Source organism: Salmo salar, chromosome ssa06 (assembly GCF_905237065.1).
Source record: "Salmo salar chromosome ssa06, Ssal_v3.1, whole genome shotgun sequence".
Lineage (NCBI taxonomy): Eukaryota > Metazoa > Chordata > Actinopteri > Salmoniformes > Salmonidae > Salmo > Salmo salar.
Window position 1 is genome coordinate 54301278 of NC_059447.1, and position 23257 is coordinate 54324534.

At 43.0% G+C, this 23257-nt stretch overlaps 1 protein-coding gene across 13 annotated transcripts in view; it reads left to right on the top strand.

Moving 5' to 3' along the window:
- The window catches only part of LOC106607646 (serine/threonine-protein kinase MRCK beta), a 145913-nt gene that overhangs the window by 58828 nt on the left and 63828 nt on the right, over positions 1 to 23257 (top strand). For all 13 annotated transcript variants that reach the window (XR_006770272.1, XR_006770273.1, XR_001329245.2 and 10 more), the window contains 5 exons: positions 4251 to 4499; positions 4851 to 5094; positions 5275 to 5394; positions 21196 to 21329; positions 22018 to 22260. Coding sequence is in view for 10 of the 13 variants with exons in the window: in XM_045720721.1 (XP_045576677.1) it covers positions 4251 to 4499; positions 4851 to 5094; positions 5275 to 5394; positions 21196 to 21329; positions 22018 to 22260 (990 nt within the window). In the remaining 3 variants the exon portion in view is untranslated. The remainder of the gene's footprint in view (positions 1 to 4250; positions 4500 to 4850; positions 5095 to 5274; positions 5395 to 21195; positions 21330 to 22017; positions 22261 to 23257) is intronic.

Below are 23257 nucleotides of genomic sequence, written 5' to 3' on the forward strand. Positions count from 1 at the left end.
CTTTGTCAGAGTGACCATCGGGTTCTTGGTCACCTTCTTTGTCACCTCCCTGACCAAGGCCCTTCTCCCCCGATTGCTCAGTTTGGCTGGGCGGCCAGCTCTAGGAAGAGTCTTGGTGGTTCCATACTAATTCCATTTAGGAATGATGGAGGCCACTGTGTTCTTGGGGACCTTCAATGCTGCAGAAATGTTTTGGTACCCTTCCCCATGTCTGTGCCTCGACACAATCCTGTCTTTGAGCTCTACGGACAATTCCTTCGACCTCATGGCTTGGTTTTTGCTCTGACATGCACTGTCAACTGTGGGGCCTTATATAGACCTTGTGTGCCTTCCCAAATCATGTCCAGTCAATTGAATTTACCGCAGGTGGTCTCCAATCAAGTTGTAGAAACATTTCATGGATTATCCATGGAAACAGGATGCACCTGAGCTCAATTTCTAGTCTCATTTCAAAGGGTCTGAACACTTATGTAGGTAAGGTATGTATATTTTTTATTTTTCAAAACATTTCTGAACCTGTTTTCGCATTGTCATTATGGGGTATTGTGTGTAGATTGAGAACATATTTAATCAATTTTAGAATAAGGCTGTAATGTTACAAAATGTGGTTAAGTCAAGGGGTCTGAATACTTTCCGAATGCACTATATAGCCTACATTAACAAATGAAGGAAATTATGTTCTTTCAAGTATTTACATTTCGTATTCGAATGTTGCCGAATACCTTCATAAACACAACCAAATGACATTGGTTCGAAGGGGGGGGTCCAATGAGGCCACGCTTTTGTTGTTACATTTATTTATTAAACTGGTTGGCTATTTGTGTTCCTCGAGGCCCGGTTAAATATACATATGGTCATTGTGACCTTCATGGTGCTTTGAGGATCAGTTTTTGTATTTTGTTATATTTGTCTATTAATACTGCTAGTGTAAAATACACATATTTAGGGAAAGGTGGGTTCAAGGTTTTTATTGTAAATGGTCAGATTGGCTGTTTTTTAGCAATTCTAGCATTTAGGATTTGAGTTTTTCAGGATGGAAAAGAAATGTAGTGGAGCTAAGCACAGACAAAATCCTAGAGGAAACCTGGTTGTCTGCTTTTCCACCAGAAATTAATTCACCTTTCAGCAGGACAATACCCTAAAACACTTGTCCAAAATTGTTGTCTAGCAATGATTAACCTCTTGGGGCTAGGTGGGACGCTAGCGTGCCACCCGTGGTGCACTCCATCAACAGCAGGTGCATTTCAAGAGCGGCAAATTTGAATCCAAATAAATGTCAAAATTCAAATTTTTCAAAAATACAACTATGTTACACCATTTGAAAGATAAACATCTCCTTAATCTAACCACGTTTTACGATTTCAAAAAGGTTTTACGGCGAAAGCATAAATTTAGAGTATGTTAGGACAGTACATTTACAAGAGTTGTGTGTAATGTTTTGTCAAGTCAAAGACAGGGTCACCAAAACCATAAAACCAGCTAAAATGATGCACTAACCTTTTACAATCTCCATCAGATGACACTCCTAGGACATTATGTTAGACAATGCATGCATTTTTAGTTCTATCAAGTTGATATTTATATACAAAAACAGCGTTTTACTATGGCATTGATGTTGAGGAAATCGTTTCCCTCCAATAACCGGCAGTCAAGTCAGCGTCACAAATTAAATAATTAAAATTAGAAAACATTGGTAAAATATTATATTGTCATTTAAAGAATTATAGATTTACATCTTTTGAACGCAATCAACTTGCCAGATTTAAAAATAACCTTACTGGGAAATCACACTTTGCAATAATCTGAGCACTGCGCCCAGAAAAATACGCGTTGCGATACAGACTAGACGTCATGTTGGGGAGATCTAAAATCGAAAATACTATGTAAATAATCCATTACCTTTGATTCTCTTCATCAGATGTCACTTCCAGGTATCACAGGTCCATAACGAATGTAGTTTTGTTCAAAAAAGCTCATCATTTATGTCCAAAAATCTCCGTCTCGTTAGCACATGATGTAAGCCAGCCGGACTTCTCGTCATGAACGAGGGGAAAAAATATATTTCCGTTCGTTCAAACATGTCAAACGTTGTATAGCATAAATCATTAGGGCCTTTTTAACCAGAACATGAATAATATTCAAGGTGGACGAATGCATAGTCTTTTATAACGTATTGGAACGAGGGTACCCAACATGAAGTAGCGCGCCAGGTGTCTAATGGGACATCACCGTTCCATGGCTCTTGTTCGGTCAGATCTCCCTCCAGAAGACTCAAAACACTTTGTAAAGGCTGGTGACATCTAGTGGAAGCAATAGGAAGTGCCAAAATATTCCTAAACCCCTGTGTTTTTCAATGGGATAGGTTTAAAGTCAATACAACACATCAGGTATCCACTTCCTGTCAGAAAATGTCTCAGGGTTTTGCCTGCCAAATGAGTTCTGTTATACTCACAGACACCATTCAAACAGTTTTGGAAACTTTAGAGTGTTTTCTATCCATATATAATAAGTATATGCATATTCTAGTTACTGGGTAGGATTAGTAACCAGATTAAATCGGGTACATTTTTTTTATCCAGACGTGCAAATGCTGCCCCCTAGACCCAACAGGTTAACAACCATTTTGACACAGCTTGAACAATTATTTTCAATAAAAATGTGCAAATGTTGCACAATCCAAGTGTGGAAAGCTCTGAGAGACATACCCAGAAAGACTCGCAGCTATAATCACTGCCCAAAGGTAATTCTACAAAGTATTGACTCAGGTTTGAATATTTATGTAAGTTAGTTATTTCTGTATTACATTCTCAATAAATTAACAAACAATTCTTAAAACATGTTTTCACTTTTTCGTTATGGGGTATTGTGTGGTGGCTGATTTTTTTTTATATATATATATATATATATATATATATATATATATATATATATATATATATATATATATATATATATATATATAAAAAATCAGCCACCTCCACACAATACCCCTATATATATATATACTCCTCAAAAAAATAAAGGGAACACTTAAACAACACATCCTAGATCTGAATGAAAGAAATAATCTTATTAAATACTTTTTTCTTTACATAGTTGAATGTGCTGACAACAAAATCACACAAAAATAATCAATGGACATCTAATTTATCAACCCATGGAGGTCTGGATTTGGAGTCACACTCAAAATTAAAGTGGAAAACCACACTACAGGCAGAACCCTCATGGTGTCTGTTTCTGACCGTTTGAGCAGACACATGCACATTTGTGGCCTGCTGGAGGTCATTTTGCAGGGCTCTGGCAGTGCTTCTCCTGCTCCTCCTTGCACAAAGGCGGAGGTAGCGGTCCTGCTGCTGGGTTGTTGCCCTCCTACGGCCTCCTCCACGTCTCCTGATGTACTGGCCTGTCTCCTGGTAGCGCCTCCATGCTCTGGACACTACGCTGACAGACACAGTAAACCTTCTTGCCACAGCTCGCATTGATGTGCCATCCTGGATGAGCTGCACTACCTGAGCCACTTGTGTGGGTTGTAGACTCCGTCTCATGCTACCACTAGAGTGAAAGCACCACCAGCATTCAAAAGTGACCAAAACATCAGCCAGGAAGCATAGGAACTGAGAAGTGGTCTGTGGTCCCCACCTGCAGAACCACTCCTTTATTGGGGGTGTCTTGCTAATTGCCTATAATTTCCACCTGTTGTCTATTCCATTTGCACAACAGCATGTGAAATTTATTGTCAATCAGTGTTGCTTCCTAAGTGGACAGTTTGATTTCACAGAAGTGTGATTGACTTGGAGTTACATTGTGTTGTTTAAGTGTTCCCTTTATTTTTTTGAGCAGTGTATATATTTTTGAATTCAGGCTGTAACAAAACATTTGGAATAAGTCGAGGTGTATGAATATTTTCTGAAGGCACTGTATATCGCTGTAATTCTGTTGATTTGCCCTTATCTTTTCCTGCGGTCTTTCTGACTTTCTCTTTGTTGGTCTCACTCTGTTGTCCTCCTTCTACTTCCTTTGCCGTTCCTGTGCCTCATTTGGTCAGGCTCCCTAATGTTACCCCCTCTTTCTCTGAACTCTCCTTCATCGCTCCCCCTCTCACTTTCACCCCCATTCTTTTTTTTTTCATCCCCTCCTGCTTCTTTTGCAGATATTTATATGTGAGTGTTTTTGTAATGAATGCTATTGACACTATAAAGGAGATTTTAAGTCCTGATTCCCCTCTTCCTCACTTCCCTGCTCTCTTACAGGAGCGTTTCCAGTTCCCCTCAAACATCAGTGATGTGTCGGAGGACGCCAAGGACCTGATCTCGAATCTCATCTGCGGCCGCGAGCGCCGCCTGGGCCAGAACGGTATCGGTGACTTCAAGGACCACCCATTCTTCGCTGGCATCGACTGGGATCACATCCGCTCCACCGAGGCGCCCTACATCCCCGACGTCAGCTCCCCATCTGACACCTCCAACTTCGACGTAGACGACGATATTCTTAAAAACCCGGTGGGTGGGCTTGGGGAAACAAGCTATCTAGCTAAAGATTACAGAAAAATAGCTAACTAGCAAATGCTACCTAGACTCAAGCTAGCTAGTTAACACTAACTGGAAAGGAGCTAGCTAATTAATGCTAACTGGAAACAGCTAGCCAGCCAAGCTAAAGTGAATGAACTCTATTTCACTGATTGGCCAGCGAAAGACACTCAGTTATAGTCCCAGGTCCCTGGTTAAAAATGAAAAACAGAAGTGTTTTTGTCCTCCACGACCTCAGTAGTTTAATTACTTCTTCCCTTGGTCAGTTTGGCTGTTCAACTCTAACCGATCTCTCTCTCTCTCTTCCTCTCTCCTACCCAACAGGACATTGCCCCTCCAGTTACGCACACCGGCTTCACTGGCCAGCACCTGCCCTTCGTGGGCTTCACCTACACCACGGACAGCTGCTTCTCGGACTGCGGCAGCGTCAACAGAGCCGGCCTGTCCGACGGGGGCTCCCAGGAGGGCGGTCACAGGGACCAGGAGAGGGAGCTGGGGGTGGAGGTTTTCGAGAGGAGGATCCGCCAGCTGGAGCAGGAGAAGCAAGAGCTGAGTCGCAAGCTGCAGGGTGAGAGGGCAAAAAGAAACACACACACACAGATCGCATGCGTAGACACACACCAGCGAGGCCAGGAGAAACATGCACACACAGACACCCTTGATACACACCCTTAGTGACCCACAGTTTAAAGTGAACATGACTTCTGACCCTTGACCTGTGTTTCTTGCCCTCTCTGACCCACTCCAGAGTCCACTCAGGCTGTGCAGTCTCTCCACGGGCCTGGCCGTGGGGCCTCCACCCAGGGCCGAGACAAGGAGATGAAGAAGCTCAACGAAGAGATCGAGAGGCTCAAGAAGAAACTTGCAGGTCAGTGTCTCTCAATGTAACCCAATCTGGCAAACCAACATCATTGACTGGCAACTCAACACTGTCTGGGCGTTTTAAATCAGGCCTGGCTGGAACACAAAGGTCAAATACCTGAAAGTGTTTGATGTGCCCTTGGTTTACTTTTGGGGCTATTCCAGCGCAACACAAGTATCCTTTCACCTAAACCCTTTAGATAGCTTTACAGATCTCCTTTTTGAGTTATTTTGAACTGCTGATGTAATTGCATTTGTGTGAACATATTCTAAATAATTTGGAGTTAGAATGTTACACATCACCTGAAAGGACACAACCTCTACTATCTACGTGTTTGTCTGTTCACAGCTGTTAGTCAGCAGATAATGACATTTGAAAACATCACTAATCTGAGAAGATATAAGGCACCGAATTCCAGTGGCCTTTTAGGCAGAGATGCACGTGTAGTTCTGAGTACCTTCTCAAAAGTCCAAAATCTGTAATAAATTCCTGACAACTGGCCTCTGAACATTCAAACTGCAAAATGGATAGATTTGGATAGAAAACACTCTAAAGTTTCTAAAACTGTTAACATTATGTCTGAGTATAACAGAACTGATATGGCAGGCGAAACCCCGAGGACAAACCATCCCAATAAAAAAAGTTTTCAGCCTACCACTGTTTTCAATGGCTGTCACTTTTATTGACTGTCACAATGGCTGTCACTTTTATTACTTTTATTAAGGCAAAATCCTCCCACATTGCAGTTCCTAGGGCTTCCACTAGATGTCAAGTCTTTAGAAAGAGTTTCATGCTGGTTTTTTGGAAAACTGAGCCAGAAATTGTAATTTTTCTAGGTGGCTCCCATTTTGGCTGTAGTGTTTCCAAGCGCGTCGAAGAGAGCACATTCTTTGGTATTTTTCTCTGGTAAAGACACTAACGATTCTCCGTCTTAAATTTGATTGTTTATTTATGTATTAGGGTACCTAAGGTTTGATTTATAAAAGTTTTGACTTGTTCGGAAAAGTTTATTAGTAACGTTTGTGATTCATTTTGTATGCATTTTGATGGAGGGAAACTGGGTGGATTATTGACTGAAGCGCCAGCTAAACTGAGTTTTTATGGATATAAAGAAGGACATTATTGAACAAAATGACAATGTGTGATGTATCTGGGACCTTTTGGAGTGCCAACAGAAGAAGATCATCAAAGGTAAGGCATTTATTATATAGCTATTTCTGACTTTTGTGGCGCACCAGCCTGGTTGAAATATGCTTTTGTATGCGGGGCGCTGTCCTCAGATAATCGCATGGTGTGCTTTCGCCGTAAAGCCTTTTTGAAATCTGACACAGCGGCTGGATTAACAAGAATTTAAGCTTTACTTTGATGTATTACCCTTGTGATTTCATGAAAGTTAAATATTTATAATTCTGTAGTTTGAATTTCGCGCTCTGCAATTTCACTGGATGTTGGCCAGGTGGGACGCTAACGTCCCACCTGCCCATAAGAAGTTAACCCACATAATGCTTACATGGATAGACCCTTCATTAACATCTAAAATGGTCTCTGATGCTTATGATTTGCTGCTGTCTGTTAACATCCCACATAATGCTTACATGGATAGACCCGTCATTAACGTCTAAAATGGTCTCTGCCACTTATGATTGGCTGCGACCTGAACTGGGTTACCATTTGGGAAAAAAGATTTGTTACCTCTAAAAACCCAGCACACCTGCTTATACAGTATAAGCTTATACATAAGTTATGCAACCCCATTTAGGCGTTTTAAGATGAAGCTGATTCCTACTCCAATATGTGATAGATGCCGTATGAATGCTGTTGGAACACTAATGCACATGTTCTGGTCACATGTTTCAGATTTCCTTACAAAAATGATGGGTTTCCCAGTGAACAAAGATGCACCTTTATTTTTATTGAGTGATGACTCTTCACTTGTACTGCAACTGGTTCAGAAAATAATCATTTATGCAGGGTTAACAGCAGCAAAAAAGGTTATCCTTAGTGCTTGGATAAACCCTACAATCCTCTCGCCTCAAACATGGTTATCATATTTTCAAGATATGGTTCGTGTAGAGCGATCAGTGGCCGTTATAACAAAGCTCGGGCAAATCCAATTGATGCAAGGGATCTATTATGCTAAACTCTATCAGATATCAACGACTCTTGACCAAGCAATGGACCTACATGGTAGAGGAGTGGGGGGGCAACATTTTATTTTCTGACAAGAATATAGTTTTTTTTATTGTATACTCTACTTCCTTTCTGTATATGTCATATTGTGCACTCAAATAATTGACTCCTGACAGTATATAAATATACTGCTCAAAAAAATAAAGGGAACACTTAAACAACACATCCTAGATCTGAATGAAAGAAATAACGTTATTAAATACTTTTTTCTTTACATAGTTGAATGTGCTGACAACAAAATCACACAAAAATAATCAATGTAAATCCAATTTATCAACCCATGGAGGTCTGGATTTGGAGTCACACTCAAAATTAAAGTGGAAAACCACACTACAGGCTGATCCGCACAAAGGCGGAGGTAGCGGTCCTGCTGCTGGGTTGTTGCCCTCCTACGGCCTCCTCCACGTCTCCTGATGTACTGGCCTGTCTCCTGGTAGCGCCTCCATGCTCTGGACACTACGCTGACAGACACAGCAAACCTTCTTGCCACAGCTCGCATTGATGTGCCATCCTGGATGAGCTGCACTATCTGAGCCACTTGTGTGGGTTGTAGCTCGTCTCATGCTACCACTAGGAGGAACCAGCACCGCCAGCATTCAAAAGTGACCAAAACATCAGCCAGGAAGCATAGGAACTGAGAAGTGGTCTGTGGTCCTCCCCAAAAAATGAAGGGACCCACCGACACAGCCACCGATCTGAAATGAAAGACTTATTAAATACGTTTTCGGGTCTCCCGAGAGTTGAATGTGCTGACCGTCACTACTAATCAGTGGACTCTAATTATCAACACGGCACGGTGGATTTGGGCTGTACAACTCAAAATTGTGGGGAAGCACAACCACCTGACGGCCCTCATACCACCCTCATGGAGTCTGTTTCTGACCGTTTGAGCAGACACATGCACATTTGTGGCCTGCTGGAGGTCATTTTGCAGGGCTCTGGCAGTGCTTCTCCTGCTCCTCCTTGCACAAAGGCGGAGGTAGCGGTCCTGCTGCTGGGTTGTGCCCTCCTACGGCCTCCTCCACGTCTCCTGATGTACTGGCCTGTCTCCTGGTAGCGCCTCCATGCTCTGGACACTACGCTGACAGACACAGCAAACCTTCTTGCCACAGCTCGCATTGATGTGCCATCCTGGATGAGCTGCACTATCTGAGCCACTTGTGTGGGTTGTAGACTCCGTCTCATGCTACCACTAGAGTGAAAGCACCGCCAGCATTCAAAAGTGACCAAAACATCAGCCAGGAGAGCATAGGAACTGAGAAGTGGTCTGTGGTCCCCACCTGCAGAACCACTCCTTTATTGGGGGTGTCTTGCTAATTGCCTATAATTTCCACCTGTTGTCTATTCCATTTTGCACAACAGCATGTGAAATTTATTGTCAATCAGTGTTGCTTCCTAAGTGGACAGTTTGATTTCACAGAAGTGTGATTGACAGGTTACATTGTGTTGTTTTAAGTGTTCCCTTTATTTTTTTGAGCAGTGTATATATTTTTGAATTCAGGCTGTAACAAAACATTTGGAATAAGTGGAGGTGTGAATATTTTCTGAAGGCCTGTATATCGCTGTAATTCTGTTGATTTGCCCCTTATCTTTTCCTCTTGGTCTTTCTGACTTTCTCTTTGTTGGTCTCACTCTGTTGTCCTCGCTACGCTTCCTTTGCCGTTCCTACTGTGCCTCATTTGGTCAGGCTCCTAATGTTACCCCCTCTTTCTCTGAACTCTCCTTCCTTGGCTCCCCCTCTCACTTTCACCCCATTCTTTTTTTCATCCCCTCCTGCTTCTTTTTGCAGATATTTATATGTTAGTGTTTTTGTAATGAATGCTATTGACACTATAAAGGAGATTTTAAGTCCTGATTCCCCTCTTCCTCACTTCCCACTGCTCTCTTACAGGAGGCGTTTCCAGTTCCCCTCAAACATCAGTGATGTAGCCGGAGGGCGTAAAGGACCTGATCTCGAATCTCATCTCACGACGCTGGCGCCGCCTGGGACCAGAACAGTATCGGTGACTTCAAGGACCACCCATTCTTCGCTGGCATCGACTGGGATCACATCCAGCTCCACCGAGCGCCCTACATCCGGCGTCAGCTCCCCATCTGACTTACTCCAACCCAGCGTAGACGACGATATTCATAAAAACCGGTGGGTGGGCTTGGGGAAACAAGCTATCTAGCTAAAGATTACAGAGAAAGTAGCTAACTATGCACATGCTACCTAGACTCAAGCCCCCAAGCTAGTTAACACCTAACTGGAAAGGAGCTAGCTAATTAATGCTAACTGGAAACAGCTAGCCAGCCAAGCTAAAGTAGAATGAACTCTATTTCACTGATTGACCAGCGAAAGATTTCTCAGTTATAGTCCCAGGTCCCTGGTTAAAAGTGAAAAACAGAAGTGTTTTTGTCCTCACGACCTCAGTAGTTTAATTACTTCTTCCCTTGGTCAGTTTGGCTGTTTAGCTCCCAACCGATCTCTCTCTCTCCTTCCTCTCCACCCAACAGGACTATTGCCCCTCCAGATTACGCACACCGGCTTCACTGGCCAGCACCTGCCCTTCGTGGGCTTCGCCTACACCAGGACAGCTGCTCGGACTGCGGCTTGGCGTCAACAAGCCGGCCTGTTGACGGGCTCCCAGGAGGGCGTCACAGGGACCAGGAGAGGGAGCTGGGGGGTGGAGGTTTTTCGGAGGAGGATCCGCCAGCTGGAGCAGGAGAAGCAAGAGCTGAGTCGCAGCTGCAGGGTGAGAGGGCAAAAAAAAACACACACACACAGATCGCATCGTAGACACACACCAGCGAGGCCAGGAGAAACATGCACACAGACCACCGCTTGATACACACCCTTAGTGACCCACAGTTTAAAGTGAACATGACTTCTGACCCTTGACCTGTGTTTCTTGCCCTCTCTGACCCCACTCAGAGTCCACTAGGCTGTGCAGTCTCCACGGGCCTGGCCGTGGGGCCTCCACCCAGGGCCGAGACAAGAGGATGCAGAAGCTCAACAGAAGAGATCGAGAGGCTCAAGAAGAAACTTGCAGGTCAGTGTCTCTCAATGTAACCCAATCTGGCAAACCAACATCATTGATCGGGCAACTCAACACTGTCTGGGGGCGTTTTAAATCAGGCCTGGCTGGAACACAAGGTCAAATACCTGAAAGTGTTTGATGTGCCCTTGGTTTACTTTTGGGGCTATTCCAGCGCAACACAAGTATCCTTTCACCTAAACCCTTTAGATAGCTTTACAGATCTCCTTTTTGAGTTATTTTGAACTGCTGCATGTAATTGCATTTGTGTGAACATATTCTAAATAATTTGGAGTTAGAATGTTACACATCACCTGAAAGGACACAACCTCTACTATCTACGTGTTTGTCTGTTCGCAGCTGTTAGTCAGCAGATAATGACATTTGAAAACATCACTAATCTGAGAAGATATAAGGCACCGAATTCCAGTGGCCTTTTAGGCAGAGATGCACGTGTAGTTCTGAGTACCTTCTCAAAAGTCCAAAATCTGTAATAAATTCCTGACAACTGGCCTCTGAACATTCAAACTGCAAAATGGATAGATTTGGATAGAAAACACTCTAAAGTTTCTAAAACTGTTAACATTATGTCTGAGTATAACAGAACTGATATGGCAGGCGAAACCCCGAGGACAAACCATCCCAATAAAAAAAGTTTTCAGCCTACCACTGTTTTCAATGGCTGTCACTTTTATTGACTGTCACAATGGCTGTCACTTTTATTACTTTTATTAAGGCAAAATCCTCCCACATTGCAGTTCCTAGGGCTTCCACTAGATGTCAAGTCTTTAGAAAGAGTTTCATGCTGGTTTTTTGGAAAACTGAGCCAGAAATTGTAATTTTTCTAGGTGGCTCCCATTTTGGCTCGTAGTGTTTCCAAGCCGTGATTAAGAGAGCACATTCTTTGGTATTTTTCTCTGGTAAAGACACTAACGATTCTCCGTCTTAAATTTGATTGTTTATTTATGTATTAGGGTACCTAAGGTTTGATTTATAAAAGTTTTGACTTGTTCGGAAAAGTTTATTAGTAACGTTTGTGATTCATTTGTATGCATTTTTGATGGAGGGAAACTGGGTGGATTATTGACTGAAGCGCCAGCTAAACTGAGTTTTTATGGATATAAAGAAGGACATTATTGAACAAAATGACAATGTGTGATGTATCTGGGACCTTTTGGAGTGCCAACAGAAGAAGATCATCAAAGGTAAGGCATTTATTATATAGCTATTTCTGACTTTTGTGGCGCACCAGCCTGGTTGAAATATGCTTTTGTATGCGGGGCGCTGTCCTCAGATAATCGCATGGTGTGCTTTCGCCCGTAAAGCCTTTTGAAATCTGACACAGCGGCTGGATTAACAAGAATTTAAGCTTTACTTTGATGTATTACCCTTGTGATTTCATGAAAGTTAAATATTTATAATTCTGTAGTTTGAATTTCGCGCTCTGCAATTTCACTGGATGTTGGCCAGGTGGGACGCTAACGTCCCACCTGCCCATAAGAAGTTAACCCACATAATGCTTACATGGATAGACCCTTCATTAACATCTAAAATGGTCTCTGATGCTTATGATTTGCTGCTGTCTGTTAACATCCCACATAATGCTTACATGGATAGACCCGTCATTAACGTCTAAAATGGTCTCTGCCACTTATGATTGGCTGCGACCTGAACTGGGTACCATTTGGGAAAAAAGATTTGTTACCTCTAAAAACCCAGCACACCTGCTTAAGTACAGTATAAGCTTATACATAAGTTATGCAACCCCATTTAGGCGTTTTAAGATGAAGCTGATTCCTACTCCAATATGTGATAGATGCCGTATGAATGCTGTTGGAACACTAATGCACATGTTCTGGTCACATGTTTCAGATTTCCTTACAAAAATGATGGGTTTCCCAGTGAACAAAGATGCACCTTTATTTTTTATTGAGTGATGACTCTTCACTTGTACTGCAACTGGTTCAGAAAAATAATCATTTATGCAGGGTTAACAGCAGCAAAAAAGGTTATCCTTAGTGCTTGGATAAACCCTACAATCCTCTCGCCTCAAACATGGTTATCATATTTTCAAGATATGGTTCGTGCAGAGCGATCAGTGGCCGTTATAACAAAGCTCGGGCAAATCCAATTGATGCAAGGGATCTATTATGCTAAACTCTATCAGATATCAACGACTCTTGACCAAGCAATGGACCTACATGGTAGAGGGAGTGTGGGGGCAACATTTTATTTTCTGACAAGAATATAGTTTTTTTTATTGTATACTCTACTTCCTTCTGTATATGTCATATTGTGCACTCAAATAATTGACTCCTGACAGATATATAAATATACTGCTCAAAAAAATAAAGGGAACACTTAAACAACACATCCTAGATCTGAATGAAAGAAATAACGTTATTAAATACTTTTTTCTTTACATAGTTGAATGTGCTGACAACAAAATCACACAAAAATAATCAATGTAAATCCAATTTATCAACCCATGGAGGTCTGGATTTGGAGTCACACTCAAAATTAAAGTGGAAAACCACACTACAGGCTGATCCAACTTTGATGTAATGTCCTTAAAACAAGTCAAAATGAGGCTCAGTAGTGTGTGTGGCCTCCACGTGCCTGTATGACCTCCCTACAACGCCTGGGAATGCTCCTGATGAGGTGGCGTATGGTCTCCTGAGGGATCTCCTCCCAGACCTGGACTAAAGCATCCGCCAACTCCTGGACAGTCTGTGGTGCAACGTGGCGTTGGTGGATGGAGCGAGACATGATGTCCCAGATGTGCTCAATTGGATTCAGGTCTGGGGAACGGGCGGGCCAGTCCATAGCATCAATGCCTTCTTCTTGCAGGAACTGCTGACACACTCCAGCCACATGAGGTCTAGCGTTGTCTTGCATTAGGAGGAACCCAGGGCCAACCGCACCAGCATATGGTCTCACAAGGGGTCTGAGGATCTCATCTCGGTACCTAATGGCAGTCAGGCTACCTCTGGCAAGCACATGGAGGGCTGTGTGGCCCCCCAAAGAAATGCCACCCCACACCATGACGGACCCACCGCCAACCGGTCATGCTGGAGGATGTTGCAGGCAGCAGAACGTTCTCCACGGCGTCTCCAGACTCTGTCACGTCTGTCACATGTGCTCAGTGTGAACCTGCTTTCATCTGTGAAGAGCACAGGGCGCCAGTGGCGAATTTGCCAATCTTGGTGTTCTCTGGCAAATGCCAAACGTCCTGCACGGTGTTGGGCTGTAAGCACAACCCCCACCTGTGGACGTCGGGCCCTCATACCACCCTCATGGAGTCTGTTTCTGACCGTTTGAGCAGACGCATGCACATTTGTGGCCTGCTGGAGGTCATTTTGCAGGGCTCTGGCAGTGCTTCTCCTGCTCCTCCTTGCACAAAGGCGGAGGTAGCGGTCCTGCTGCTGGGTTGTTGCCCTCCTACGGCCTCCTCCACGTCTCCTGATGTACTGGCCTGTCTCCCTGGTAGCGCCTCCATGCTCTGGACACTACGCTGACAGACACAGCAAACCTTCTTGCCACAGCTCGCATTGATGTGCCATCCTGGATGAGCTGCACTATCTGAGCCACTTGTGTGGGTTGTAGACTCCGTCTCATGCTACCACTAGAGTGAAAGCACCGCCAGCATTCAAAAGTGACCAAAACATCAGCCAGGAAGCATAGGAACTGAGAAGTGGTCTGTGGTCCCCACCTGCAGAACCACTCCTTTATTGGGGGTGTCTTGCTAATTGCCTATAATTTCCACCTGTTGTCTATTCCATTTGCACAACAGCATGTGACATTTATTGTCAATCAGTGTTGCTTCCTAAGTGGACAGTTTGATTTCACAGAAGTGTGGTTGACTTGGAGTTACATTGTGTTGTTTAAGTGTTCCCTTTATTTTTTTGAGCAGTGTAGTTTTGTGTGTGTAGCCAAACACATTTAAACTCCGTTTTCCACAATTCCTGACAAACATTTCTGAAGGCTTTTGTATATAGCTGTAATTCTGTTGGTTGCCTTATCTTCTACGGTCTTTCTGACTTTCTCTTTGTTGGTCTCACTCTGTTTGTCCTCCTTCTACTTCCTTTGCGTTCCTGTGCCTCATTTGGTCAGGCCTATCTACCCCCTCTTCTCTGAGCTCATGTACTCCCCTATGCTTTCACCCCATTTCTTTTGTCCCCTCCTACTTCTTTTTGCAGATATTTATATGTGTGAAATTATTTTGTGTGAATACTATTGACACTATAAAGGAGATTTTAGAGTCACAATTCCCCTCTTCCCTCTACTTCCCTGCTCTCTTACAGGAGGCGTTTTTAGTTCCTCAAACATCAGTGATGTGACGGAGGGCATGAGACCTGATACGGGAAATCTCATCCTCGAGGCCCACGGCGCCGCCTGGTAGAAGCAGTATCGGGTGACTTTAGGATACCATTCTTATGGCATTGTTCGGATCATCAGCTCAAGCCTACATCTGACGTCAGCTCCCCATTCGGCACTCCAGCAGCGTGAAGCGGCTGGTATTCTTAAACCGGTGCAGGGTGGGCTTGGGAAACAAACTATCTAGCTAATTACAGAAAAATGGCTAATTAGCAAATGCTACTAGACTCAAGCTAACTAGTTAACACTAACTGGAAAGAACTGTGGTAATGCTAACTGAGAGCAGCTAGCCAGCTGGCTAAGTGAATGAACTCTATTTCACTGATTTATTGTGAAAGACACTCAATTATAGTCCCAGATTCCCTGGTTAAAAATATGAAAAAACCAAGTATTTTTGTCCTCCACGAGCCTCAGTGGATTTAATTCTTCCTTGGTCCAGTTTGGCTCATTCCATCTATAGATCTCTCATCTCTCTCTTCCTCTCTACCCAACAGGACATTGCCCATCGGTGCTTTTGGCTACTGTGTACCTACCATTGATGAACTACCTACGGTTAACTGCTTCTGGTTCATTTGGCTAATCCAACAGAGCTTGACACATCAGCAGAACTCAGGAGGGCAGTCACAGGGACAGGAGAGAGGAGAAGCGGGAGTGGAGGGTTTCCGAGAGGAGGATCCACCAGCTGGAGCAGGAGAAGCAAGAGCTGGTCATAGCTGCAGGTGAGGCAAAGAAAACACACACACAGATGGCATGCGTGAGCCACACCCAAGCGAGACCAGGAGAAACATGCACACACAGACACCGCCAGTACACATGTTTACAGTTTAAGGTGAACATGACTACCTGACCCTTGGCCTGTGTTCCCTGCCTCTCTGGCCCTCCAGAATCCACTCAGGTGCAGTCTCTCCACAGACCCCTGGCGGTGGGCCTCCACAGAGCCGAGACAAGGAGATGAAATATGAAGAGTCGAAACCAAGAAGAAACTTGCAAGGTCAGTGTCTCTCAATTACCAGCAATCAGCAAATAACTTGTGACTGTATCAACACTGTCTGGGCGTTTCAATCATGGAAGCTAGCTTTCGTTTAAAGGTCAAATACTAAAGTGTTTGATGTAACCTTGGTTTACTTTTGAGGCTATTCAAGCGCAGCACAAATGTACTTTCACTAAACTAGATAACTTTACAGATCTCCTTTTGAGTTATTTTAGACTGCTGATGGTACATTGTGTGAACATATTCTAAAATAATTTGGAGTTGAATGTAAACATCACCTGAAAGGACACAGCCTCTACTATCTACGTGTTTGTCTATCGCTGTTGATCGGCAGATAATGACATTTGAAAACATCACTAATCCCCAAGAAGATATAAGGCACCGAATTCAGTGGCGCACAGGCAGAGATGCGCGATGGTTCTAGTACCTTCTCAAAAGAAGTCCAAAATCTATAACATTCTGACAACTGGCCTCTGAACATTCAAACTGCAAAATGGATAGATTTGGATGAAAACACTCTAAAGTTTCTAAAACTGTTAACATTATGTCTAGGTATATGAGAAAGAACTGATATGGTAGCTTAGTAAACCATCCCAATAAAAAAGTTTTCTTCCACTGTTTTCAATGGCCATCACTTTTAATGACTGTCTAATTGCTGTCGCACATTACTTTATTAATTAAATCACTCCATTTAGGATTCCTGGAAACTGCTAGATGTCAAGTCTTTGAAAGAGTTTCCCAATGCACGGTTTTAGGAAAACTGGTAGGGGAAATTGTAATTTTTCTAGGTGGCTCCCATTTGGCTGTAGTGTTTACAAGCGGCATTCGAAGAGAGCATTCTTTATTTTCTCTGGTAGAAACACTAACGATTCTCCGTCTTCATTTGATTGTTTATTTATGTATTAGGGTACCTGAGTTTGATTTATAAAAGTTTTGACTTGTTCGGAAAAGTTTATTAGTAACGTTTGGATTCATTTTGTATGCATTTGATGGAGAGCTGGGTGGATTATTGACTGAAGCGCCCAGCTAAGCACAAATTTTATGGATATAAAGAAGTTTTATTGAAACAAAGCAGCAGTAATGTGATGTATCTGGGACCTTTGAGTGCCAACAGAAGAAGATCATCAAGGTAAAACATTTATTATGCTTCTTCAGCTTTGTGGCTAGCCTAGTTGAAATATTCTTTTGTATGCAGGCGCTGTCTCAGATAATCGCATGGTGTTAGCTTTCATACAGTAATGTAGAAATCTGTTGTGGCTGGATTAACAAATTTAAGCTTTTACTGATGTATTGTAGTTTCATGAAAGTTAATGTTTATAATTCTGGTTTGATTAAGCTCTGCAATTTCACTGGATGTTGGCCAGGTGGGACGCTAACGTCCCTGCCTCAAAAGTTGCTTATAATACTTACATGGATAGACCCTTCAAGTAACATCTTAAATGGTCTCTGTTCTTATGATTTGCTGCTGTGTTAACATCCACATAATGCCCATGGATAGACCGTCATTAACGTCTAAAATGGTCTACCACTTATGATTGGCTGCGGCCTGAACTAGGTGTTATATTGGGAAAAAAGATTTGTTACCTCTAAGCCCTTTACACCTATATACAATATAAAACACCATAAGTTATACAACCCCATTTAGGCGTTTTAAGATTAAGCTGATTCCCTACTCCAATATGTGATAGATGCAGTATGAATGCTGTTTGGAACACTAATGCACATGTTCTGGTCTTACATGTTTCGGAATTTCACCACACAAAAATGATGGGTTTCCCAGTGACAAGATACCTTTATTTTTGTTTAGTGTTGACTCTTTCCGCATACTGCAACTGGTTAAAATAATCGACATGGGTTAACAGCAGCAAAAGGTTATCAACAATGGCAGATACAAACCTGATCCTCTGCGCCTCAAACATAGTTGTCATATTTCGAATGTGGTTCCGTGTAGGCGATCAGTGGCCCCGTTATAACTAAATAGGGCAAATCCAGTGTGATGCAAAGGATCTAATGCTAAACTCTATCAGTTATCAGCGACTGTGACCAAGCAATGGGCCTACATGGTAGAAAGAGGTGGGAGACTTCTTGTTTATTTTCTGACAAGATATAGTTTTTTTTATTGTATACTCTGCCCTTTCTGTATGTCATATTGTGCCTCAAATAATTGTCCTGACGGTATATAAATATGCACTCAAAGCAAGGAACATAAACAACGCACATCTAGATCTGAATGAAAGAAATAGCGTTTATTAAATACTTTTTGCGCAGATTTGGATAATAGCGACCATAAAATCACACAAAAATAATCAATGTAAATCAGTTTATCAATAGGAGGTCTGGTTTGGAGTCGCACTCAAATTAAAGTGGAAAACTTACACAGGCTAACCCTCATGGAGTCTGTTTCTGACCGTTTGAGCAGACGCATGCACATTTGTGGCCTGCTGGAGGTCATTTTGCAGGGCTCTGGCAGTGCTTCTCCTGCTCCTCCTTGCACAAAGGCGGAGGTAGCGGTCCTGCTGCTGGGTTGTTGCCCTCCTACGGCCTCCTCCACGTCTCCTGATGTACTGGCCTGTCTCCTGGTAGCGCCTCCATGCTCTGGACACTACGCTGACAGACACAGCAAACCTTCTTGCCACAGCTCGCATTGATGTGCCATCCTGGATGAGCTGCACTATCTGAGCCACTTGTGTGGGTTGTAGACTCCGTCTCATGCTACCACTAGAGTGAAAGCACCGCCAGCATTCAAAAGTGACCAAAACATCAGCCAGGAAGCATAGGAACTGAGAAGTGGTCTGTGGTCCCCACCTGCAGAACCACTCCTTTATTGGGGGTGTCTTGCTAATTGCCTATAATTTCCACCTGTTGTCTATTCCATTTGCACAACAGCATGTGACATTTATTGTCAATCAGTGTTGCTTCCTAAGTGGACAGTTTGATTTCACAGAAGTGTGGTTGACTTGGAGTTACATTGTGTTGTTTAAGTGTTCCCTTTATTTTTTTGAGCAGTGTAGTTTTGTGTGTGTAGCCAAACACATTTAAACTCCGTTTTTCACAATTCCTGACATTTAATCCTAGTAACAATTCCCTCTCTTAGGTAAGTTAGGATCACCACTTTATTTTAAGAATGTGAAATGTCAGAATAATAGTAGAGAATGATTTATTTCAGCTTTTATTTCTTAATTCACATTCCCAGTGGGTCAGAAGTCAGGTTTGTAGGCCTCCTTGCTCGCACACACCTTTTCAGTTCTGCCCACAAATTTTCTATGGGATTGTGGTCAGGGCTTTGTGATGTCCACTCCTATACCTTGACTTTGTGTCCTTTTGCTACAACTTTGGAAGTATGCTTGTGGTCATTATCCATTTGGAAGACCCATTGCGACCAAGCTTCAACTTCCTGACTGAGATGTTGATACAATATATCCACATAATTTTCCTTCCTCATGATACCATTTATTTTCTGAAGTGCACCAGTCCCTCCTGCAGCAAAGTGCCCCCACAACATGATGCTGCCACCCCCGTGCTTCACAGTTGGGATGGTGTTCTTCGGGCTTGCAAGCCGTCACCCTTTTTCCTCCAAACATAATGATGGTCATTATGGCCAAACAGTTATATTTTTGTTTCATCAGACCAGAGGACATTTCTCCAAAAAGTACGATCTTTGTCCCAATGTGCAGTTGCAAACCGTCTGGCTTTTATATGGTGGTTTTGGAGCAATGGCTTCTTCCTTGCTGAGCGGCCTTTCAGGTTATGTCAATATAGGACTTGTTTTACTGTGGATATAGATACTTTTGTACCTGTTTCCTCCAACATCTTCACAAGGTCCTTTGCTGTTGTTCTGGGATTGATTTGCACTTTTCGCACCAAAGTCCGTTCATCTCTAGGAGATAAAGCGGTATGACGGCTGTGTGGTCCCATGGTGTTTATACTTGCGTACTATTGTTTGTACAGATGAACGTGGTACCTTCAGGCGTTTAGAAATTGCTCGCAAGGATGAACCAGACTTGTGGAGGTCTACAATTTTTTTTTCCTGAGGTCTTGTCTGATTTTTGATTTTCCCATGATGTCAAGCAAGAGGCACTAGGTTTGAAGGTAGGCCTTGAAATGCATCCACAGGTACACCTCCAATTGACTAAAATTATGTCAATTAGCCTATCAGAAGCTTCTAAAGCCATGACATAATTTTCTGGAATTTTCCCAGCTGTTTAAAGGCACAGTCAACTTAGTGTACGTAATCTTCTGACCCACTGGAATTGTGATACAGTGAATTATAAGTGAAATAATCTGCCTGTAAACAGTTGTTGGAAAAATGACTTGTGTCATGCACAAAGTAGATGTCCTTACCGACTTGCCAGAACTATGTTTTGCTAACAAGACATTTGTGGAGTGGTTGAAAAACAAGTTTTAATGACTCCATCCTAAGTGTATGTAAACTTCTGACTTCAAGTGTATGTATATATATGTGTGGGGGTGCTTTTCTGGTGACAGTCAGTGATTTATTTAGAATTCAAGGCACACTTAACCAGCATGGCTACCACAGTATTCTGCAGCGATACGCCATCCCATCTGGTTTGCCCTAAGTGGGACTATCATTTAAACAATGACCCAAAACACACCTCCAGGCTGTGTAAAGGCTATTTGACCAAGAAGGAGAGTGATGGAGTGCTGCATCAGATGACCTGGCCTTCACAATCACCAGACCTCAACCCAATTGAGATTGATTTGGGATGAGTTGGACCGTAGGGTGACGGAAAAGCAGCCAATAAGTGCTAAGCATATGTGGGAACTCCTTCACGACAGTTGGAAAAGCATTCCTCATGAAGCTGGTTGAGAGAGTGGCAAAGGGTGGCTACTTTGAAGAATCTCAAATATATATATATTTGTTATTTCATAGTTTTGATGTCTTCACTATTATTCTACAATGTAGAAAATAGTAAAAATAAAGAAAAACCTTTGAATGAGTAGGTGTTGTCCAAACCTTTGACTGGTACTGTGTCTATATATAAGGCCCGTCTATGGTTCTTCATCTGTAGGGCTTAGTTCTTGTCACCTTTCGCATAAACAAAGTATTATGTTTTATTCGTTATGTTTTTTACAAACTAAATCAAAGGTTTCTCCCTGAAGCCCAGTCTGAAGCCACTGTCCAGTAAAATTGTGACCTTTTGGGAAACATTGACCCTAACCTATCACCATCCCGCTAACCAGGAAGTCCCTCCCCCTTTTGCCGTCTTTCAGACTCTGATAAGCTGGAGCACCAGCTGGAGGAGGTGGTGACGCTGCGCCAGGACTTCGAGAGCTCCTCCTCCAAGCTGAAGACCCTGGACAAGCAGGTCAAAGCCCTGAGACTACAGAAGGAGGAAATCCACAAGGTAACATCACTCTTCTCTTCCCCCCCTGACCTTTAAACCCACCCCCCTACTTCAGGGTTATTTTCATTAGTGCACACCATGTGTTTGTTATTGGACAAGTTCAGGCAGCCATAGAAACCTACCATTTTCACATCTTGGGGTGGAGCTGGAGATTATGAATTGAATGTTGAAAAAGGGTGGAATTTCCCTTTAAAGAATTTGTACAATACTAATTGTCTATGTACGTTTATAGTGTCAGTCAAGCTTATAATTGATAGTACACTGATTACTTTTTCTTTCTCTCCTGATTCCTCTCCTCTCATGCTGTCCTCCTTTCTCTCTTTCTCTCATGCTTTCGCTCCCTCTCCTTATTTCATCTACTCACCTTTCATTCTGTCTGGCTCTTTCCCTCTCACCATCTCTCCTGCCTCCTCTGCGCGCTCTCTTTTCTTTTGCTGCCCTCTTCCTCCCACCCTTCCTTCTTTCTCTCTCCTGACTCTTTCTTTCTCTCAATTTCCCTCCCCCCTCTCACCTACCCACCCACCCTTTCACTCGACATTTCTCTCCCTTCCATCTCTTCCCCCTCTACAACCTACCTCCCCCACATCTCTCACCCTCCTTCCTTCTTTCTCACTCTCTCCCTCCCTCCCTTATCCACTCTCCCCTCCTCTCTCACCCCCCCGCTTCCCCTCTCCATCTCCACCAACAGCAACTGGTGGAGTCCCTGGAGCGCCTCAAGTCCCAGACCAAGGAGCTGAATGAGGCCCATAGCCAGCGGAAACTGGCCCTTAAGGAGTTTTCTGAGCTGAGTGAACGAATGGCCGAGCTGCGTTCCACCAAGCAGCGCCTCTCGCGCCAGCTCCGCGACAAGGAGGAGGAGATGGATGCTGCTGTAAAGAAGGTGGACGCAATGCGCCAGGACATCCGCAAGACTGAGAAGGCTCGCAAGGAGGTGAGACGTAAAAGTTGACTAGCGCGCTGCTCACTAATGCTAACACTTAAAGTGCTAGCATTTAGCTTTCTAACTAAACACTTAGCTTAGCTAACTAACAATTTGTTTGGTTATACTTAGCTTTATAACACTTTGCTCGATAACAGTTAGCTTGCTAAACTTTACCTTGCTTGTACTTAGATTGCTAACTCTTAGCTTGCTAACGTTTATCTTCTTTGCTTGCTATGAGTCTTTGCTTGGTAGCATCAATGATGGTGGATAATTTAAGAGTTCACTCAGGCCATTTACCATTGAAAAAAAGGTGTCAAGGTTCCTGTCTGTAAGTGGTCGTTCCCTCTCTCTCGTGAGCATGCTTTCCCGTGTGAGCTCACGGTTCCTTCATAATCTCTGGCATGCTCACACAAGAGAGGGAACAGCTGCTTCTGGTCTACTTATTGTCCCCACCCTGACCAGAAACAATTTGCCAGTGAGATGTCTCTTTTCTCTATAGTCTCTGGGACACCACCTCTGCAAAACCTCCACCTCCGAAATTTTTGCAAGGTGGAAAATTTCGGAGGTGGAGGTTTTGCTTTCTCTACCATCTCTGGTAACATTTGGCTTGCTAAGTCTTAGTTTACTAACATTAAGTTCACTAAAACTTAATATGCTAACAATTGTGGATAAAGTTAGCATGCCGGAGGCGGAATAGCAATGTGTTAGCAACATTAAGCTAATTAGCAATGTTTCGTTTTCTGTGATGAGGGCATAATTGAGTGTATTGGTTGTAGAGGTCGACCAATTATGATTTTTCAACACCGATAACGATTATTGGAGGACCCAAAAAAAGCCGATGCCGATTTCTTCTTTTTTTAAATTTTTTTTTAAAATTTGTAATAATGACAATTACAACAATACTGAATGAACACTTATTTTAACTTAATATAATACATCAATAAAATCAATTTAGCCTAAAATAAATAATGAAACATGTTCAATTTGATTTAAATAATGCAAAAAG